The following is a 24,213-nucleotide window of genomic DNA, read 5'->3' as shown; positions in this document are numbered from 1 at the left end:
AAACAAGACTTCACAAGGCCACAGTAATCAGTCAGTAATTTAATCAGAGGAAGATTAAAAAAATACAGAATGTCTACTACATAGTAAAAAATGACTAGACATGAAAAGAAGATAAATGGGACCCATAATTAAGAGGAAAATGAATTTTTAAAAAATGACCCTGAAATGACCTAGTTGTGGGAATTATTAGCACATAAGGGATCTAAAGAAGCTATAATAAATATTTTCAATGACTTAAATGAAAGATATGATCACAATGAGTAAACAGATGAAAAATTTCACCATACAAATAAAAACATAAAATGAAGTAAACAGAAATTTTAGAACTGAAAAGTCATTATCTGAAATTAAAAATTCACTACATGGGCTTCAAAGGAGGTTGGAGGTGGCAGAAAAAAGTTCAATGATTTTGAGGACAGATCAATTGAAATTGTATAAACTGAAGAGCAGAGAGAAAAAAAGAACAGAGTCTCAGTCATTTGTGGGACAATTTCAAGTCATCTAATGTGTAATTGGAGTCCTAGGAGGAGAGAAGAGAATGGGGCACCAAAACAGTTATAAAAATAAGATCAGCAAATCGCAAGCAGATTGAATACAAAGAAAACAAACACCTAGACCAAACAGTCAAAATTGCTGAAAACCAGTAACAAAGACAAAACCTTGAAAGCAGACAAGGAAAAAAGCAATGTTATATATCTGGGAGCAACAATATAACTAATGGCAGGCTTTTAATTATAAACAATGAAGGCTGGAAGTAAAGTTAACAACATTTCAAAAGCGCTGAAAGGATGAAGAACTCAAACCAGTTCTCTTACTTTAGAAAAGAGAATTACAAAAATGAAAAGGGAGAAATCTTGAACAAACCCTGTAGTGTTGGATTGGAATTGGAGGTATCAATGTGAACTCACAATTTTCAAAATATATACATACAGATGTACAAGAAAATTTAGCATTTAAATCTTGGCTTCTAAATACCATTCTACTTTAAAAGGAACCATAGATCTCCGGAGAAATGGCTTATTACAGGACTGACCAGGGAAAATACAAGATGAACCTGGAAATACTCAGAGAATGATGGAGCTATGTCAAAAGGGTACAGAAGCCAGCCTAAAGAGGCTCTCAGCTCAATATGGAAAAATCTGAGTATTAGAAGATATTAACAGATTACAACCTGTTGAATAAATAGGAAACATTTCTGGAGAGATCCAATTATCAAAATGGACACAACACAAAATGGAAAATCTGAATAGCTCTATACCTATTAAACAAATTGAAATTGTTACAAAAAAATCTTCCCACATAAATTTAAATAATTACAAAAAAATCTTCCTACAGAAAACTCTAGGTCCAAATGATTTCAATGGTGAATTCTGTTAATTCTTTTTTTTTTCCTTTTTGTCTTTTTTTGTGTCCGGCAACGGATCACAACCCTCAGTGTCGCGCCCGTACCGGACCAGGACCGGCAACGGGATCGCAACCCTCGGTGTTGCTCCCACACCTTGCTCAGCCAGTGAGCGGGAACCGGTCTGTATGTGGGATCTGAACCCTCGGCGGGAGCACCACCGTGCGCCACCAGGCCGGCCCGAATTCTGTTAAATTTTAAGGAAGAAATAACATCAGGATTATACACAAAAGCTTTTTAAAAATGGAAGAGAAGGGGAAGACCTACCAACTCATTTTATGAGGCCAGCATAACCCTGATACCAAAACCTGACAGTTAACTCATTTTTGACATGCACCCATGTAACTCAATGGGCTAAAGGAAATTCTTTTCAACAAGGGTGCTGAAACAACTGAATAAAAATATGTCAAAAATAATGAACCCCAGGGCCGGCCCGGTGGCGCACTGGACAGTGCACAGCTTGGGAGCATGGCGGCGCTCCCGCCGAGGGTTCGGATCCCATGTGGAGACCGGTTCCCGCTCACCGGCTGAGCGTGGTGCGGGTGCAACACCGAGGGTTGCGATCCCGTTGCCGGTCCCCGGTATGGGCGGGACACCGAGGGTTGTGATCCCGTTACCGGTCAGTAAAAAAGACAAAAAGGAAAAAAAAAATAATGAACCCCAAAGTCTACAGCATATGTAAGAATTAATCTGAGATGGATCATAGTCTTAAATGTAAAAGCTAAAACTTATAAAGCTTCTAGAAGTTCACAATCATGAAAAAGGCAAAGATTTCTTTGGACACAGGAAATACTCAATCTAGAAGAAAAAATTGACAGGCTGGACTTCATCTAAAAATTAGAAACTTCTCAACAAAACATCCTGAATAAATAGGCAAGCCATGGACTATGAAAAGATATTCAGAACACTTATATCTGACAAAGGACTGTTATCCAGAACTCAATATAGCTGAGTTCTACAACTCAATAATAAAAATACAATGTGGTTTTTAAAAAATGGGTAAAAACTTAAATGGATACTTCACAAAAGAAAATATCTGAATAACAAATAAGCACATGAAGAAATTACTCAACCCATGCTCACCAAAAAGCTTTATAAACATTCATAACAACTTCATGGATAAAGATGGAAACAGGTCAGGTGTCCATCAAAAGGGGAATAGAAAACAAACTGTAGAATCTTTAATCAATGGAATAAAACAAAAAAAGAGAGAGAGAGAGAGAGAGAGAGAGAATAAGCTACTGATATACACAGCTACATAGATGGATCTCATAAACATTAGGCTGGGTGAAAAACAGACCCCCCAAAAATGTATAATTCTATTGCATGAAATTCTAGAAAAGGCACAACTAATCTACAGTGACACTAAGCTGATCAATGTTTGATTCATTGAGGATGGGGAAATTGGAAAGGAAACCAAGGGAACTTTCTTGGGTAATGAAAACGTTCTACAGTTTGATTGGGGTGGATTTACACAGGTAGGCAGATTTATCAAAAATTCATTGACTTATACAATTAATATCTGTATAATCAATTGTATGAAAATATTCAATGGAAATATAAAAAGCATATGCAGTTAACATTTTAGAGGAAATTATAGAGGTTTGTTCAGTTAATAAAAATCATGCTATTTTTCTGAAAAAAATCGTTATAAAAGGCAGAAAAACTAATTTGTTTTTCTTCAAAATTATCCTATTTCCCCTTCATGAATGAGTATAACATATTTAGGGGGGTATTAGATATATACATAAAACCTGTTCCAGGCCTGAGGGAGACTCCAGAGTAAGGCTATATATAGGCTTATATTTTCTGGATATTCCATCTGTAAAATGGGTATATGACCTTGCTTTTTTTCCCAAGGAAGTAACACAGATCAGTAAACCAAAATTTGTCAGTCCTTTGACTACTGGAATAAAAAGGCTGAAACATTTCCATTCAATATTTTACTATTATAAGATTCCTTCCAGTTTGAAATCAAACTAGTAAATATCATAGCCACAGGCAAGATAAGTTCTGTCCTCCTGCAACATTTGAAAAGGTATGCCTTTGTGAACAAGAGGCATAGTTTTGTGTTGGAGTACTTTAATACATTTTTATATTGCATATAAAGCACATAAGCATAAACCAGTAAGACGCCTTGCTGAAAACTACCTTCTTTGTGAAAGCAGGCTGTAATTCTGAACAAGTTTTCAATTTTCACACTGCTGCTAGGGTAAAACATTTTAAAGAGTTTAATTTTTTAGAATGGATTCAATGACATAGGATTATCTAACAAAGTAATGGCTAATCAATAGAAGGTTTAGTTGTCAGGTGAAACATATAACACACTAAAAGGGATTGATTGCCAGACTTCTCCTTATTTACTAGAAGGTATATATTTAAAATGACACAAACTTGTTACCAGGCTGCATTCTTTTAACCTTGCAAAAAGCTGCTTAAGAAATCTGTTTAGCAGCCCTATAGCAAAACAAGATATAGTGTAATGAAAATAGCTAGTGATTGAGGGGGTAGGGGGGAGAGACAGGGACCTTCAGATATATGGTAACATCAAATCATGTCCTGAGCAAGAATATGGGATAGAAAAAGCAAACTACAAAGTGACATCTAGGGAAACTAGAACTGGGCTTTAAAAATGCCACGAAGGTGTTACCGAATCTCATTCAGTAGATGCAAAGCTGTATCTCATCTCATTCCATGTTGTTCTTAGGGCAGATTTTTTTAGGACTCATGCAGCTGGGCACAATAGGCTTTTTCCCTTTTTTCTTTTTCTTTTTTTTAACGGTACATCCAGGTTAAGCACTGAACACAAAATGAATTGGGCCCATATGGACTTTTACCAGAATATAAGCTGTTTCCTTTATAATTTATTCACAGTATCTCAACTCTCTATATGAAAATACACTTTTTATGGCCATTGCAACCCAGGAGTTCAATAATATTTTTTCTACTAAGTCAGTGATTACACAATTTATCAAAGAATGATTACACTGAAATAAAAATAAAACAAAACACCAACCCCCTATACAGTCTTCCTTCCTCAAAGTAATTTTAAGAAAGCTGGTTATTAAATTGCTTCTTTTTGAAGAAGGGTTTCATAGCTAGGCACAAATTGCCAAACCATGTTTTTTAAAAAATGTTATTAGATTCCAAAGGGTTCAGCAGAAGTGGGAAGTTATATAAACAAATCACTTCATCAGATTTGGAACGATCACTTTTGTCTTACTTAAGAGATCTACATTAATTACCTTTAAGGTCTTTTACATGAACTATTTAAAATAAGTACAATTTATTTATTTATTTCAAACGAGGTGCTCCTTCCAAAGTATTAAATAATGTCTACAAATGCAAAAGCATTTTTATAAATAGGTAATTAAAACAGATGACTAAAATTAAGTCAAGCTGCAAGACATTACCCAGAATGCACTACTTTTTTTTTTTAAATAAACATCTTAGGCAATTTTTTCCCATCCAAAGCCCAAAGCACTTCGTGGGTGAGGAGGTAGGAAGTTTCATACGGTAAAAAAACACACATATATAATGAAATAATGCCAAATCCCAAACTAAAGTATTTACAAGATAGTCCCTTAGGCATAGTTTGTCATATTGCAATTACACCTTGCCTAACCGCCAAGTCGAAGTGCTGATTATTGCCGCTAGAGGGAGAAATGTCTTAATACAAAGCAATGGCAGATAGGGAATGGGTTTTCTTGAGCAATTATCAGAACAAAGCTCCCTTGGCTGTGTGTACCTTCTAATTACTCAATACAATTAAAATGACTAACCTAAAACAAATAGAAAAAAACCGTGCCTGCCTGATATCAGGGACTTCATTAAACCTTTCCTCCTCATCAATCAAATCAGAAAGAAGGGAATGCCATCATATATGAACATTACAGAGCTACTAAAGGAAGTAAATTCTGTATTTTTTTTTTTTTAATGGAAGAAAAGCAGTGGCTCTCTCAAAAAAAAGAAATGTGGTATTTACCCACCTGGATGCTGCCTGAAAACAAATTGTCCTCCAAAGAACAGAAATACAGTATGTTTTCTCCCAGTTCACTGACTTATGAATGACTTTTTGTTGTTGTTGTTGTTTTGTTAATACACACTATAATGTCATCTTCTGTGGCAGTGACTTGCTTCTTTCTCCTACTCATCCAGCTGTATAAGGGAGCTATACCCATCAGACTTCCATGCTTATACTGGCTGTTTTAACTTTAAGTTGTTCTCTGCTGTTTTTTGTGGATCTACTCTAAGGAAATGTTCAGAACAACATAGGAATTTTTTGAGGCGAGGGGGGCATGGTAGGCAAGGAAAACAGCTAGTCCTTCTAAGAACTTTAGTTCTTCTAAAATGCTTATGTAGTACCTTTTATAAGGCCTGGTCATTAACAGAAGATGACAACAGAGTCATTTTTCTTTCAGCTGACAATTGTGACATTTTTCCAGCAGCGTGCAAGGTGTTGAAAACCTGGCAGCTGTTACCTCCTGGGATGAAGATACTTTTTTATCTTCCCTTGACAGTTTAACTCAGTGGGTCAGCACCTTTAAAGACTGCAAAGTATCCTTGAAGAGGATGGAAGCTTGAATTACTGCTCCCTCCCTAATCAATGTAAACCCTCACTGCAGGTGAAGTCTCCATCTATAGAGGTGCATGGGGGAGGAAAATGTAATGCCCTGAGCCAGATGGTTTTTATCTTGTTTTTAAAGAATAAAGGAACAAGCTAACAAGGGAGACAGCTACTTTGTTAGCTTCTTGGCCTCTCTCATGGCTTTGCATCCCCAGGGTTCCAGCTACACAAAAGAAAGAATACAGAAAAACGTAAACACTTAAAGAAATATAACTAGAGGGCTGGCATCATGCTGCTTTCAAAGAGTTGAGAGAGCTCTGCTCAATGCTTTATTTATCACTGCCCACGTTCTCAGGATGGTAAGTGGACACATACACAAAGGGAATGGGGGATGGGAGAAGAATTAGACAGCAGTCACAATTTACTCAATTACAGAGAAAGGCAGGGCTGACAGTTCCTATTAGCACCAATGTGAAGCAAAGAAGAGTTGCATGTTGTAATGCTACATTTTCAAAAAGTAATGAATACTTTCATGTATCCTCCCAGGCCTTTGCCCTTGATTGCAGATATGAATAAAAGCAATAAAAACAGTGACTATTGTTTCCTTGGCTTCACATTTTAAGAGTAAAAGTAAAAAGAAAATTGTAGCTACTTTGTAAATACTTTAAATAAAAGTTCATATGTAACGCCAAGAAATGAGATTATTCTGAAACTAAGAAAATTAACTTTCTTTACAAGGATACACTGCCTTAGTTTTTTCCCCCCAACTCTCCCATCTTCTGATGTTGGAAATGAAATGAAAAAGCAGGTATAAAAAATGACTTGGTGACACAGGGAGTAGTATCTTCCAATATGCTCCTTCGATATTTCTCCGAATGTCTTTGTCAGGTTTTGGACTTACTGTTACAGTGGCCTTATAATACCAGTCAGGAATCAAGAGGTGCTCTTTCCTTCTCTACTTTCTGAAAGGGTCTGTATGAGACTGTTATTATTTTTTCCTTAAATGCTTGCTGAATTCACCAGCAAACCATTTGGGCCTTTTGTGTTAGTTTTGGTAAGATGTATTTTTCAAGGAATTTGTCCATTTCATCTAAGTTGTCAGATTTTTGGCATAAAGTTGTTTATAACATTCCCTTATTGTTCTCTGAATGTCTATAAGAACTGTAGTGATAACTTTTCTTTCAGCTACTCCAATACTTAAATAGCTCTCCAAACAAACATATAGTGATCATGTCCTATCAATAATGGTAAAACTTTAATTTAGAATAATACATGTAAACTACAAATATAGTTAAGACAATACAAAATTGTTAGAACATAATTGAACTTTTCATAATCAATGGTGAGAGAGTTCTTGAACTCCCATTAGAAATATATGGAAAAGAATCTCAAGTTAAGGGAGTGGCCCACATGATGCAAATCCTACTTACATCAACATTAGCTATAAAGTGGCCTTGACATCTTTTTGCCTATAGAACTAGACTACAGAGAAAAAAGAAAACACACAAAAACAAACAAACAAATTAGCAAGTGGCACTTCATTATTGTCATATGTAATAGAGAAAGAGGGAGTTTAAACAGCTTATATATTACATCCTATCTTCAAAAAATCAGCAGTGGGGTAATCAAGTTCAGGGCAGTCCTGGACAGCTGCCCTGTGACCCACTTCTATTGACCCCTGCTATTCATCACTCTTCCCTAAGATTCAGAGGGCAAGCTCCTAGGGAGTGACCACCACAATAGACAGACACAAGCCAACAGTAATCTGGTTCAAGCAAAAAACCAGATGGCACTGCAATAAATTTACAAATCTGCATTCATGGCGCTGTTAAAACACCCAGAAGCTAAAAGACTCTGAGAGCCCCAGGAGGATCTCCTACTTCCCTGTTTCTAAAGACCATTTCTCTTTCTAAGAACACTGAGTTCATGCTCTTCACAAAGAGAATGGAGATAAAACCCTTTACAAAGGAGGGAGGGGGAAAAGTCTCATGACCTAATTAATCTCCAGAGCTTGGATCTCAACACTGAATGACAGATATTAGAAAAATCATTTTGTAGCAGTAGGAAGGGGGAGAAAAGGTTGTTAAATTAAAGTAGAGGAGGTATAGAGCGCCTGCTAAAACAGCAATGAAAAAACAACATTAAATCTCTTTCAAATACTACACACAACAGATCTTGCAAATAGAAAATGATTCAATAACGTATGCATTTATTTTTAAAATGAATCAGATTAGTCCCATGTGTGACCTGCTGGTCCATCTGTATGTGCTGGACTTAATAGACACGATTCTCTCTCTTGCTTCAGTTTGAAGTATAAGAGAGATAAATTTAGTTTAATTTTCAGCAGATCAGCCTATCCATTTTCCAAATGGACCATCTGGATCAGCCTATTAAAATTAATTTATAACTCTGCAGAGTGAAAATTCGTTTGTTAGCTTAAATAAAGTTGCCAAAACTTTTTGTCACGTCATTGTTTTCTGACAGTTGTTTCTGAATAGTGGGCAGAGTGTTTCCACCTCTAAATTTATCTTATTTAATATTGTTCTATTGATTTAGATTTATAGATGAGGTGTTGAATCTCCAAATAGTTAAAATTGTAACTGTCTCAACATCAACTATGGATCATTCAGGGTTTTTGTTTTTTGTTGTTGTTTTAACAAAGCTTCCTGAACTTGTTCAATTCCATTTACTAAACAATTATTTTTATAAAAAATAAAAAATTGCCAATCCCAAAACACTTGAACACAGTAAATAAAAAATGAATGTCACATATTTTCCCTCTAAATTAACACTGTAAGCAAACTTGAGTTAGAAGGCAAAAGTAGAAACGCTTTGAGATCTGAGTTTCAAATCACTCACTAACTAGGCAAGTCATTTAACTTTTCCAAGCCTCCATTTTCTTCATATATAAATTGGAAATCACATCATATTTAGCAACTTTACAGGGTTATTGAGAGGATTAAGTGAAATAAGCATCGTGCATGGTGAGTGCTCAACATATATCAGGTCTCATCTTATTTCCTAGAACAATGCCATAAATGCAAGTAAATTAAAATTATTTTCACTGCTGCTCATCTTATATAATTTTTTTATTAAAAATGAGTAAGTTGCATACTTATTCTTTGGCAACACTGTAAGAACTTGTTTTTGCTGCCAATAAATGAGGAAGATACTAGAGGTTGCTACAGGCAGTGAGAATAAATTTTCAGCCAGAGTTTTGGACATTTTAATTTTAAAAAAGAGAGCACCATGGAATTGAACTTTCACAAGTAAAATGTGTTACCTTTTGGAAGTAGGACAGAGTGGTGAGCAAAAAACAAAAAACAAACAAAAAAAGTCAATAATGGCCTTTTCTTCTAGAAAAAGCAAACAAAATATTGCTCAGATTAAAAGGAGCTAACTTCATTACAAACACTCTCTTTTGATTATTAATGTTTTAAAAATGTATGAAGAATCTTAACAGGAAAATAAGGTTTAAAGTCAACTATTCTATTATCTGCACTTAGGAAGCATTTAAAGTTATTTTCCCTGAACAAGAAAACTTTTCTTTGATTTTGTATTCACTACGTATAACCAACTGACTGTACTATACTTGTATACCTAGGATGTTTTTGAAATGATTGGGAAAACAATGATACCTGATTAAAAGTGATGGTTATGGCCAGACCAGCTTCAGAGTACTCTTAATTTAAGCTTCAGTGCTTAGAGAATGGCAAATTAAGGGTTTCCTGTCTTTTGTTGTTGGTAGCTTTTTATTTTAAGTAAGACTAAATTTCATACCTGTCTAAGTGAATTCTTCTCTGGTATTATCTTCCTAGGGGGTTCGCCATTATTACAGTCTTCTCTCTCTGAGGAATTCTGTGAAAGAAAGTAAGCTTTAATTCAGTTCTCATTATCTTCAATCTTATTCTGTGGGAGTAAACTGAATTACATTTCTAATTCTGTAAGCTAGCACACTGTGTATATCTATGCATTTATTCATTTGAAGATTTATATACATACATACACATATGTAAAGAAAAACATACACCCATGTATATACATAGATGTATGTAAGGATCTGGGTGGAAAGTATTTCATATATGTTTAAACACTGCCCAGGAGATCACATTCATTAGAAGTCTAGTTTATCACTCTTTGGCATACGTTGACACTGAACACAAGAAAGTGCCAGTCAGCACTTAGCTAATGACAACTTAAGCCACGATTATTTACCTTTACTTTTAAATAAATAGTTTTCAACTACAGCATATGTTTGGTTGGTATAGATCTCTAAGTCTGGATCCTAAAAAAACAGTTCTGGGGCCGGCCCATGGCTCACTCGGGAGAGTGCGGTGCTGATAACACCAAGGCCACGGGTTCGGATCCTATACAGGGATGGCTGGTTCGCTCACTGGGTGAGCGTGGTGCTGACAACACCAAGTCAAGGATTAAGATCCCCTTACCGGTCACCTTTTAAAAAAACAAAAACAAAATACCCAGTTCTTTCTTTTCCTCCTCTTCTCAGATTTGATTTTCTTTTTTCATTAAACGTAGCACAGTGCTTAGCACAAACAACAACATTTAATCAGTGGTTTAGGATTAGAGTCTGTTCCCTGTCACTATCACCTCAAACAGCAGCTAGAAGACCCTAAAATGTCAATGGGATTTATTACATATTTAGGAGAAGAAAAAACCAATAACAATCCAATTGAGAATAAGTTGACAAGTGCTAAAAATCTGCTAGTCAACATATGTAAATCATTATCTAAAATACAGAAAATCCAAATTACATACTACTTGGGTTCTCCCCTCACCCACAACTACATTTGTAACATTAACATTTAAAAACTTGCACTTGAAGGGTTGGCCGGTTGGCTCAGTTGGTTAGAAAGTAGCCTTTCACCAACGCCAAGAGTTCAGACCCCTGTACTGGCCAACTGCCACAAAAAACAAACAAACAAAAAAACAACCTAGAAATTATTTCCAACATACAAATTTATCTGAAAATTTTTATGCAAGTATAAAATTATTATACAGTCATTACTGTGTTTTAAACCTACATATAAGTTACACTTTTTTGTGTTTGTATTAGGCATTACATTTTAAAAGATACTGAAGTATAAAAAATGTACTGTGTCATTCTAAGGCACTTCTGTGGTGACATCTGTATGCTCTGTGTGTCACCTTCAGTTGGTTTGACAGGCCAGTACCCTAAAGTGTTCCTTTTGGGCAGAAATCTCTTATGAGGTTTAACTTGATATTATACATTTGTGATGATCACTTTATGGCAAAGGTCCCTAAAATTAAGACAAAGAAGAAAAAGCATGTTATATTAAAAGCAATGGGACAGAAACACAAGAACTACAGAGTTCTAACTTCTTTTCCTCCCCATTAAAAAAAAAAATGGAATGGAGACTATCTACCAAAAAATGAGGGAAGAATATGGTTAATAACTATAAAGCATGACAAATGAGGAAACTAGCAATATATGCTATTATAAGAGAATCAGAGAAGAGGAAAGATCAACATTAAACTCATAAAATCAAGTTGTATACTTAATTTTTCAAAAAAAGTAGAAGTCAATGTCTTAAGTGCAAAAATTAAATGTCTTACATAATAAAAACTTAAGACAGTATTAAATTATAAACTTATAAGCAACTATTCCCTAGGTCATGAAGTTCCATCCTCCTTTAAATAAAATACCACATCAGATCATCTAAACCTATTTAACTCAATGTAAGACCCTGTATTTCAAAATTAATTATGTTTTGTTGAAATGTCATTATATAACTTAAAAGTCTAATTACTTTTTGGTGGAAGTTTGCTGTACTGAAGACATTATAAATCACATTTTTACTCTATAGATGCTTGTGCTGAAACACAATTGCTGCTAAACTCCTCCATAATGAATTATAAAGTGAAAAATACTCATCTCAATCTAACAGGATGAGAAGTGACTATTTAGCCCATGTCCACAACTTTCTTCCTCCTGACCCTCTATTTGATCTGACTTTGATAGGTAATTGGTGGGTATTATGAGAATGTCTAAGGAATGAAAAGGCAACGGGAGCTAAAAGGTAATTACTACCCAAGAGCAGAACCTAAAGCTCCTTAGAATTCCTTTCCCCTCTACAGTCCACTAAGGCAAAGGATGTATAGGTGGTATTGTTAAAAAAGAATAACTCCTAACAAACAGGAAAAAGGGGGGAAAAGCCAATAAACATTGTTATAGCTAGTTCTTTTTAGATAGATTAACCCAAAACGTTTACTCTGGGCCATCATCATGAGAAATCAAATCCAAAAAAATCCCAACTCTGTTGTTACATAATATAGAGGTAGGGACGTTAAACAATCATGACATCAGGAGCAAGGGGTGGGTACCCTCTTAATAGTGAGGATGAGAGGCAGAATGAGTAAGAGATGAATAGCTCTACAGTCTTGAGGGCAGCGGGGAATGATGAAATAGCCACGTGAACCTCAATGGTCTTAGAAGCCTCTCCAGCATTGCCTCAACAACACAGTTAATTCCTAGCATTTTTATCTATGAGGAATCCCAATAAGCAATTGTGTATAATAGCCCTGGGCCAAACTAAATTATGTCCAATAAAATCTATTTAAGGGTAATTTGTTGATGCAGGCAAGAAGCATCAATGGATGCTAAAATTAGTGGGCAAAAGTTTGACAAATAACAGGATAGTTATAAAACTCAAAATATTTCCCCATTAAATACTTAATAATTAAAAAGGGAAAAATAGTAACCTCACAGTGGAGAAATCTGGGAGATACCGCCTTACCATGCGTTTCTTGATACAATGTACTGAGAAGAACACACCATCATTTCTGAGGTATCTGCCAAAAACACAAAACCTAAATCTACTCATAAGAAAACGAGAGACTAAGCCAAAAGGACAGACATCCTATAAAATTACTAGTCTATACTTAATAAAAAATAGCAAGATCATAAAATACAAAGACAGACTAAGGAATTGTTTTGGATTAAAGGAAACTAATGAGACATGACAACTAAATGTAACTTGTGATCTGAGATTTTCTTTTCTCATAAAAAATATAATTGAGACAATTGAAAAAATTTGAATAAGTTCCATAGACGAGCTAATAACATTGTGTCAATATTAATTCCCTGTTTCCCCACTTTTAAAATTTACATGCAGAAGAATTTGCTTTTTGGTGTATACAAGTTTTGACAAAAGCATACAGCTGTGTAACTACCACCACAATCACTCTCAAAATTCCCTTGTAACGTTCCCTTATAGCAAACCCTCTCCTCACTGAAAACCCCTTATTTTTGGTTCAATAATTTTGTGTTTTCCAGAATGTCATATAAATGGAATTAGATAGTAGGTAACCTTTTGAATCTGGGTTTTTTTTACTTAATATTTTTGAGTTCCATCACATATATCAGTATTTCTTTCCTTTTTATTGCCCAGTAGTATTCCACTGCACAAACATAATCAATTGCATGATTTTTGAATCATTTGTACGTTTTTGTTTTTTTTTTTTAATGTCCTTGTTTTTAGAAAATATACACTGATGCATTTAGTGGGAAAGGGACATTACGCCAGTAACTTTTAAATGGCTCAGAAAAAATAATACATAAATAGATGTATGTGAGTGTGTGTATATGTATGTATAAATAGAGATGATACAAATGTAGTACAGTATGGTAACATGTGTTGAATCTGTGTGAAGGGTACAAGGGGATTCTTTGTACCATTCTTTCATTTTTTCTGTAAATATGAAATTTTGTCAAAATAAAAAGTAAATTAAATAACAGATCAAACCTAGAATAAAATATGTTAGGAAATTGGGGAAAGTTCAGATAAGTGTAAAATAAATTCTAGGGGGCAAAATTCCATCAAATCTAATTAAAAGTTATATTGTACCACTTAACTCTAAGCAAACCTGACTGCTCAGAACAATTCATTCCCACCTCTCAGAGCATTTCATTATATTAAATAATTTGCAGAAGTGTTTGTAGTCCTCGAGTAACAACATTCTATAAATATCAGCATTACATTAAAATATGTCTGAATAAGATTCTACATAACATGTTGCCTTTCATATTATCTCAAATATTTATTTCTTTAGTTCTGAGCTTATTAGCTTAGAATTAAAAGGGGCAGAATAAAAGACTCACTGACAACACGGAATTTAACTTCAGACTGGAAGCATTCATGTTGTAACATCTGCAGACACAGTAACAGGTTTGAGGGGAAAGCCAATACTGCTGAAGCTCATGCACTAGATCACAGGGATGTGTTTTGGATAAAATGTTTCCAGAAGTAACTGGGGGTGAACAAAAAAGAAAAAGTAATCAAATAAAAAAAAAGTACTCAGGGCTGGCCACTTAACTCACTTGATAGAGCATGGTGCTAACAACACCAAGGTAAAGGGTTTGGATCCCCAAACTGGCCAGCCACCAATAACATAACAAAACAACACCACCACCACAAACACACACACAAATTACTTAGATGATAATCTTAAATGAACTGTCTCAAAACAACAGATCCAAATTGAAAGCACTATTTTATTGTTCTTACCCATTTATAGGTCAGCTCTTTTCCTCCCAACTTTTCTTTTTCCCCTAGACTTAAATCCTCGGAGTCAGTTTTTACTCTTTTTCCCTTTAAACATATCTAGCCAATTTCTGGTCTACCAATTTTTCCTTTGAATCATCTGTTTTAATACATCTGCCCCTTTTGTATTTTCACTGCCTCTACTCTAGTTCAGACCCCTAACACCTCTTATGAGTGCTATTACTGTTGAGATAACCTACTGACATCCTTGCCTAAATCAAAATCTGATACATCCTATACACTACTGTCAGAATCATCATTCTTACCTGCTAAAAAAGAAAAAATATAGATGTTCTCTGATATCATACAGTAGGCCCAAACTTCTTAGTTTAGTATTCATAATATGGTCAACTTGACTTTCCATCAGTCTCTGTACCCTTTACATAACATTATTTATTACTCACTAAAATAAGAAAACCACTCTCTCATCCCTGTGTTTTTACTAATTATATTCTCTCAATGTGTAATAGCCTTCTTTTCTAACCTCTTCATCCACTAAAAATCCTGATTCAAGAATCAACTAAAATGATACCTTCTCTGAGAAGCCTATTGCTTATCCCTCTATCCCAACCCCCAGCTGGAATTAATTTGTCTGAATTAACATTTTATTTCCAATTGGCATTTACTCTTTATATTATATGTCTTTTTGTTATATCTCTATATGAATATGCTTCCCACCCTCACTGTACACTGTAAATTCCTTCAGGACAGGGCAAGTTTCTTTTTTCATCTTTATCTTCCAAGGGCTCAGCACAAAGCTAGAGAACGTAATGTGAGTTTTCAAATGTTTGTTGGATTGAATACTGTTGTCAGTTTAATCTTTCTTAAATACCACTACTTTCATGGTGGTCTTTTCCTGAAAAACTTTTACTGGTTCTTTGTTTCTTTGAAATCAAATATGAAGTTCTAGTCCTGGTTTTCTGCTACATTACACCAAGTTATTTCCCTCAACCTATTATTTTATGCCCTATTTAAGAAAGTCTCTTAAACATGTGATATGATCTTGAAATGTTCAGACTGGAAGGATTCTTAATTCTAGTCTAGTTCACTCGACAATTATAAACATAAGATTATTCAATCTCTTTAAGTCCCACACATATTCTTAAAATGAGGTTCAACTGTCATCTTCTCTAACAAACCATACAACCACTCCACTTTATTCTAGTTAAGGAATTTCTGCTAGAGAAACCAAACAGTCATGCCCATCCATTTATCTTTTGTTTATGGCTGCAGACAAAGGCAGAGGTAAGAAATCACAACAGAGATCTTCAAATGTTTATTTTCTGGCCTTTTACAGAAAAAGTTTGCCAACACTTGATTTAGAAGGAAAAGTTCTTTTGTGGCTAACCAAAGCATTCTTAACTTTTCAGAGTGTCTTTTGTTTTGGGGGTGTGTGTATGTGTGTATGTGTGTGTGTGTGTATGTCCAAAACAAGAAGTAAAGAGGTTTTGATGGTAGCACACAGCAGGGTCATAGCTGGGCCAATATTCGCCATGACCTAGTAAGTGGTTTATTTACTGTTTTTACTTATCTATTTGAACACACAATTTCTGATAATATGGATGATCAAGAGTTGATTATATAATCAAGTGAAAAATTAAACTAATTTACACAGTGATGAAAAGTCAACCCACTCATAATGACTTACAATAATCTTTGAGTAAGCATCTTGCTTAAGGTTGGATGGTGCATCAGAGTCTGAGCCAGTTTGAATAGACATCTGTTATAGGTAAAACAGTCAACTCCAAAACTAGAAGTTAACATTTTCCATCTATGCCACATTCCTCATTGGGATAATTCAAAGGACTGTCATTTTAGCAAAGCAGGTAAATTGTGGTGAATCATAACTCTAATTTTGAACACATTTTAAAAATGGAATCATCTACTCATCATTATGTAGAATGACAACCCACATGAAGAATAAAATCTCAAGACCAATTTCTAATAACTAGTTGCAAACATACATTGGGCTTCACTGGTAAGTTAGTAATTGTATTAATACTTCTCCCTGTTAACTTATATATGACTTGAAGCTAATTACAGCCTCTAAACATACATGGTTTGCAATTTACAAAAAAAAAGCAACAATTATTCTTACACAAGGTCAGAAGGCAATTTAGCTACATGTATAAAATCATTTAAACTTTTCAATGAAGGTGACATGAAAACTCTCTTTCCGTGTGTGTGTTTAAACAGATTTTAATTAATCCTTCTAGGATACAATGGGGAAAACTTAGGTCACTTAAGTTTAGAAGCTGAAGGACCTATTCAAGGACAAGTTTGGGGGAGGACCCAAAATGTCCTCATAAGATAATGTTCTCTGGCATGTTTTCATGCACATTGCTACTCCAGCATGTTTATCATTTGACATACTCTATTAAACTACAACCATACCAAAGTCTCCCTATACTGCTAAACTTCAAAAGATCACCAGTTAAAGGTTTCGAAGAGTGCTATTTTCTAGTAATATACCAATCCAAGCACAGTGCTAAGAACCAGACAGAATGAAAGCACTTTGTGGAAAAACCAAACAGCACTTCTGTTAGTACTGCCTTACTCCCTGTGACAAAAGTCAAAAATCTGCCAAGTAGGTTTTTCCCCCTGCTACACTGTCCAACACTTATTATAAAACACTACAGATGCAGCCTTTCTCAAAATGCAGAGGGACTGTGTATATTTGCAAAGAACAACTATTTTTTATGCTTCCAAATTCTTAATCCTGTTTGAAGCTGTCAGTGGGGGTTAATGGAAGCCTTGGATAGGAGAATTCCAATCTGGTTGGCAGATGGATAGGTTGGTTATAGCTGCATAACTATGTCTTGCCTGCAGGCACAATTCAGAACACTGTTAAAGCAATATAAAGTCTCTGTCAAGCTGAACCATTTGGATCAGTAGCAAGGAGAAATAATAATAAAAAAGAAGTTCATTTCTGGGCCTTGTGCATTTATGCTAGTATGCAGAAACTGATTAATTGCCATAGTGTGCTGGTCTTCTATACCTCAGATTTCTACTTCTGGAGTAGATTTTGCATGCTAATATAATCATTCTCCCTCTTGAGACATTAGCAAATAATCAAATGAAAAACAGGATCATAATTTACTGAGATTCGAGCAATTCTCTATGCAAATTTGACTTGTTATTGCTGCTGCCTCGTTAATCTGAATGCCTTTGACAAACTCCTTTGATTTATGAACTCATGACAACTCCAATGTGTATATATTTTGCTAGATTGACATTATCATTAAGAGTGGGTGGACTGAGCTCACATGAATGGCTGATTTTATTCGCTGGTGTCTGCTGCTCAACAGCTGAGCATCTCCTCCTCACAAAGCCCCTGAGCGGCAGGCTCTTCCCATCTTCCCATCCATTCATCATCTCGATGTTAATTGGCCCAGGCTTTAAGCAAATTTTCAACACGATTTAAAGGCACGATGACACTGATTACTGACCCTCTGCCATACGGTGCCTATTGATTAACCTGACAGAGATGATGAGCTTGAGGGAAACTAGGTGTGTGGGGACCTTAGGGGGAAAAATATATTGTCTATGCAGGCAAACACTTGTCATTACCTCACAAGCTGGAATTTGCACAGTACACATTCTTAAAACACACTACTGCTTTAACACCTAGAGCTAACACAGAAAGTGCTTTTTGTATTGAGATATTATAGATACATAACGTCAAAGCACATGACACATTCAGTATTTAGAAGAACTCCCCAGATAGATGGCTGCCTTTCAACCAATTATGCTTGTGCTGGCTGATATATACATTTTAGGTTAAAATCAAAGAAAGTACTACTATTGTTATATCATGTCACGGGAGAATAAGAGAAAACAAACTAGATTCTTGAAAACAGAGTAAGGAAGAAAAGAAAGATTAAAATTATCTGCGGCCATCCCACCACTACTATAATAAGCTGCCATTCTACCACTATTAAAAGAAGGGGTACTCTTAAAGACAGGGGAAAAATCAACCTGATTTTACAAATTTTGTTTTCTGCTCTTTTGACTCTGTTACCCAATTCAACTGTCACACTATTCCCAGCACGGAAATTACCAAGAACTGAATATTTTAAAATAAAGCAAAGTAATATTTTAAGTCTAACAAACATACCCCTTAAATTCTTGCCTGCTCATTTTTAACAACTGCTGTACAAATTGCTACACTTAGGAAAATTGTACAGGATCTCTGAAGTTAAGCTTCATAAAAACTAAGTACTTCATGATTAGAGAAAAAATACAGAAATTCATAATTAATAGTTACTGAGCACATATATTAGTGACAAACAAAAATCTGCTTCATGATATTGGCAGGTACAAATTTACACAGCAAAGTTATGCAGCACACTCTCAGGGATCAGACAAAAACCATCTTGAGATAGGAAAGTAGTTATTTTTTAAAGAAGCCAACAAAATATCCTCCCTCTGGCCACACATCTCACCTTGTTTACTTACGAGTCCTGGGGGGACAGCCAATATACAATTTTATACACAGAGATTTTGGAGCAGCACTAACAGTTATTTCAAAGCTAAAATAATAGAAAACTGAACAACAGCCCAGCTGTAGACCCTATTACAGTGACATGGGCTGTTAATGTAAGAGATCAAATGTTTTTCAAGTCAAACAGCATTGGTGCCTGTTATAGTGGAACATGTAGCATACTCCCTAAAAGCCTGCCTCCTGCTCTTTGAAGATAAACAAGCTCAACTGAGCACGAAGATGCTCCGATAAGAAGGACAGAAGAGACGAACTGCACCAGGACAAGGCAAGGGCATGAATGAGAACTGCTGTTTTTGTTAACTTTCAAGTAAGTCACACAAAATATCACAATATAACATTTTAATATTTTACCATTAAAAGTCTAGCCATAGAAGACAAATTTGTACCCAATAAATATGGGGACTGAAAAAAAATGCTAAAACAGTTATCTCTGTTTTGTGAATAGGAGAGAGATTACACAGCTGTCGGAACACATTCAGCTTTTTGACTTCTTAATCAAAGGTTTGAATATCAACTTAGCAATAACTATGAGTATATAAAAGAGCTTGTAATTGTATTAATATGCTCCATATCAGAAGTAATAGTCCATTTAAACTGTAAAGGTTTTTTGGCTCTAAAGCCTTGATTTAAAAACAAACAAAAAAACTTCATACCTTACCCTTTCAAGTAGATTTTTTTTTACATTTTATTCTGCTTAACAATGCCAATGCAGTCACCAAACCATATCTATAACAATGTGGCTTAATATAAAAAATCTCAAATAGACTTGCAAAGCAGGCATCTATATATTATTGTAAGTTGTTTGTTTTTCTGGATAGAGCTAAGAAGACTACCATTCTTTTTTTTAAAAAAAAAAGAGGTTCTTATATTATTGTAAGTTGTTTGTTTTTCTGGATAGAGCTAAGAAGACTACCATTCTTTTTTTTTTAAAAAAAGGAGGTTCTAGGGCCGGCCCGGTGGCGCAATGGATAGTGCACCGCTTGGGAAGCGCGGCGGTGCTCCCGCCCGAGGGTTCGGATCCCACAGACAGATCGGCTCCTGCTCACTGGCTGAGCGAGGCGCGGGAGCAACGCCAAGGGTTGCGATCCCGTTGCCGGTCCCCGGTCCGGTACGGGGGCAACACTGAGGGTTGCGATCCGTTGCCGGACACGGAAAAAGACAAAAGACAAAAAAAAAAGGAGGTTCTTACATATGTTTACATTGTTTAAAATAAATGACAATGTACAAAGTAGCTAAATAAGCACGGTAAATGGTAAATAAATCAAAATTCACCAGGGGGATATGGAATATTAAGACGTACATAATAAAAGGTCAAGCACACCTATCATGTGAACAAAAATATAACTAGCTCCTCTTATCTTTAAATCTACATGAATCTTGAATTTTTTTTCATCTTCAAGATATTACCTTGATGATGATGCGTTTAGGACAGATCTTTTCATGTCACAAGTTTCTTTCTTGCCATATTTACACAATATTTTATCCAGAGATTCTCTGCATATAGTTTTGTGTGAATTAAGAGGTAAACATTTGCTTCTACTAATAAGGACATCTGGTTATTTTTGTAACTCAAAGACATCTGCATTATGGAGACCTGGGACTTGGAGTCGGGGACCAGACCCCCCTCCCACAACCAGGCATACTGCACCAGCACCTCGTGGCCCACCCAGGAACCCAAGGCATGGAGAAGGGGACCAGACACATCCCATGACCAGGCACACTGCCAGCACCAAGGAGCATGACAAAAATATCACCTCCACGTGGGTGGCCCAACCACAGCCACCACAATAACCATGGCTGCCACCAAAGTGGCTAGACACCACAACCACCATGCAGATTGTCCACCAACCACTGGAGTGCATCCTCACAAGGAGAGTCACCAGCAGAGATAAAGAAGCAGCTATCTCTCTCCACAAAGCCTATTTCAGAGTGACAGAAGAAGCATCTGCTCTATGATAATATTGGAGGACCTGATCATAACTCTCAGCATTGGACAGATCATCTAGGCAACAAACTAACAGAGCAACCATTATTCTTTCAGAAGGAGAGAAGAAATCTAGGGAAATTAGAGGGGGGAGGAGGGAGGGAGTTGGAGAAGGGGAGAGATTGGGCAAGGGGCATAAAGAATAATTACAATTTGTAACAATATATATGCTAGTAATATTGATTTGATCAACATATCTCAATGTTCAACCCCAAAAATATGTATAATCAATTTTGATTCAATAAATAAAATAAATTTTAAAAAAAGACATCTGCATTATGTAGATCTTTCTGATTTCTCAAAATAGTGTTGAGAACTATAGAACCCTTGGGATGTATGCCAAAATCCCTTCTCTCTGATGAAATGTTATTTCCGTCATCACTATTTGTAATTTTTTGTTGTTGTTGCTAAATGACTAACTTACATTACCTTGTATATCTTCTTTGCTTTGGTGCTACCATTTTATTACAACTCAAAAATATCTTGAAAAAAATTTAAGGTTTCTTTAAACTTGATAAACTTTAATATCCCCAAATGTTTATCCATTTTGGAATGAAAATAAAACCACCCCAAGTAAATAAGTACATTTCTGAAAACCAGATTGACCTACATTAAGATTTGTCTTTAGGTTTATATTTCTACTGTGAACTGTCCCTTATTTAATCATTCTGGGTTTTTTCCCCTTATTATTAAGAACTTATTATTCTACAGACATTATTATCCTATGGCCTTTCTCACTAATTATACAGGGTCTTAATGTCTTTTCGGGTCTTTAAAATTACAAATACCATTTCTCTCACTGATTTTTATAAATTTTTGGTTCCCAAGGCTGAAAAACATGGCCGAGCACAGGTCTTGAAGAGTATTCCCTAAAAAAATATATTTAGGGCCGGCCCGGTGGTGCACTCAGTAGAGTGCGGCGCTCCCACCAAGTGTTCGGATCCCATATAGAGACGGGTCCGCTCACTGGTTGAGCGCGGTGCAGGCGCGACACCGAGGGTTGCAATCCCGTTGCCGGTCGCGGTGCGGGCGCAACACCGAGGGTTGCGATCCCGTTGCCAGTCGCGGTAAGGGTTGCAATCCCGTTGCCGGTCGTGGTGCGGGCGCGACACCGAGGGTTGCGATCCCGTTACCAGTCACGAAAAAAGACCAAAAAAACAAAAAAAAAGTAAAAAAATATATTTATTAAAAAAAAATAAATCACACGCCACACTTTAAATCCCTTGCTTTCCTCATAAAATGCAATGTAGACTAAATGTATTCCTCACTCGGGATACTTGAGTCCAATCTGTAACTTTTGCTTTTACTATATATCCTGCTTTCTCATTTCCTGCTCATCTCTACTACAAAAATCAAAAAACTAGAATGAGGGAAAATATGTTTTTGAATAGAAAACAGCTAATATAACTCACATTGACTGTATTCTCAATGGACTCTAAGTAGCCAGACATGAAGGTAGAAGTGACCTAAAGAATTTAAAATTTAAGTGAGAAGACTTCTATTTCTGAAGGGTCAAAGTTATAAATACCAATTTATGTCTTCAATTTTTCATTTGTTAATATTACCAAACAACAAAATGAAAATAAAACCAAAACATTTACGTGGAGTTCTACCAGGAGTAGTTTAATAAATTTGAGAAGATAGCTAATTTTCCTGCCCCAGGGATAAACAATCTTGTAGGTTTTTTATTGTTGTTTAAAACAATACTTTGATGTGTAACTGATTTCAAAAGATTTTCCTTTTTCTCCAATAGAAGGGATTGGGTTTCCTCTGCCCCATAACAATGCAAATTATTTCTACTTAAAGGATATATTTGTGTGTTATTCTAACAAAATTATTTATTTCTCTTAAGCCTAAGGTCTTAAATTATTGGAATGCTAGAGAATGGCTATGTACATCTAATCTTCCATTTTGCTAACATACAGAATTTTGTTTGTACGTTTCTGACAAATCCTACAATTTATTTGATAAAGCTACACTCCATAACTGTCCTCAATCTAAAGAACCACAAGAAATCAACAGTATTTTCTTTTCTCAGAATTGCCCCATAAGTCATAATTATAAAAAGCAAGTTTACTATAATTTAGCAGGACTAATGAGTTTTCTTTGGAAATATTAATGATCCTTTGTTGATTAAAGAAAAAATGAGTGAGAAACATTAATCCAAATGTTCCCAAATTATTTCCTCCTTGATTACCACCTCAATTTTAAAGTGGCCTTTTGATTTAATTTAATAATAATTTGAGCATTGAAATTCAAATTGAACTAATTTTAATCAATGATTTTTAAAAATCTGTTATTAGCTATCAGTAACATTTTTTTTTTGTTTTATGGAATGAAAAAAACTGCTTTACTAACTTCAGAGTTTAGTAATAGGTGACTGAACTAATTTTAATCAATGATTTTTAAAAATCTGTTATTAGCTATCAGTAACATTTTTTTTGTTGTTTTATGGAATGAAAAAAACTGCTTTACTAACTTCAGAGTTTAGTAATAGGTGATTGGGTTGATAGATATCAACATCAATTTTAATGCCATAGCATTTGTCTTTGTAGTACAGAACCTGTGAATACCAACTTTGGTATTAAAGTTTGTCCTGCCAAAATTCTGTCTTGTGAAAACCAATGTGCATATTTTGCTCCTGCAGAAAATGAAAGAATCATTGACTTCAAAACTAGTTGCCTATCACTGACTGTTGTACAAAGGCCATTCTGGATAGTGGTCAGTAAAGAAAGCATAGCCATTTCCAAATGCCAGTGGTTTCCAACATCTTTCCTTCTGAGTGGAATGAAGTCTGAGAGCACTGACTGGTGGGTCATTTGACCCAGGAGGGCCTGGAAAGGTTTCAGGAATAACAGAGGTCATGTAATTGCCAAAAGAGCATTAGCCACTCAATCATAATGGATAATTAAATGACCTACATGATTTCTGAAATAGCTGCTCTATATTTGGTCTATTACTCGTGTCCCTCAAGATAAGCTACTCGTCTGGTCTGCCTTGACCTGCAGAAGTCCAACCTGTGCCTGAAAACTAGCTATATGCTTCTATTGCTTTATAACCCCCCACCCCCAACCCCCCAGTACTCATGCCCAGACTATGCTTTCAAGAGGACACACATAAAAAATCAGTCTCGTATCCTTCTCCCTATTGTGCTCTCTGGAATACAAATGACTA

General features: G+C 35.5%; 1 protein-coding gene across 4 annotated transcripts in view; it reads right to left on the bottom strand.

Annotated features, from left to right (window-relative positions):
* Positions 1-24,213, bottom strand: part of BTRC (beta-transducin repeat containing E3 ubiquitin protein ligase) — a 168,371-nt gene that overhangs the window by 70,127 nt on the left and 74,031 nt on the right. For 3 of the 4 annotated variants that reach the window (XM_008581994.1, XM_008581996.1, XM_008581997.1), the window contains one exon: positions 9,750-9,827. The exons of the other annotated variant lie outside the window; for it this stretch is intronic. In XM_008581994.1, the coding sequence (XP_008580216.1) occupies positions 9,750-9,827 (78 nt within the window). The remainder of the gene's footprint in view (positions 1-9,749; positions 9,828-24,213) is intronic. 4 annotated transcript variants of the gene reach the window in all.

The sequence above is a fragment of the Galeopterus variegatus genome, unplaced genomic scaffold (assembly GCF_000696425.1).
Source record: "Galeopterus variegatus unplaced genomic scaffold, G_variegatus-3.0.2 Scaffold2501, whole genome shotgun sequence".
NCBI lineage: Eukaryota > Metazoa > Chordata > Mammalia > Dermoptera > Cynocephalidae > Galeopterus > Galeopterus variegatus.
This window is presented reverse-complemented; position numbering and strand designations above follow the sequence as displayed.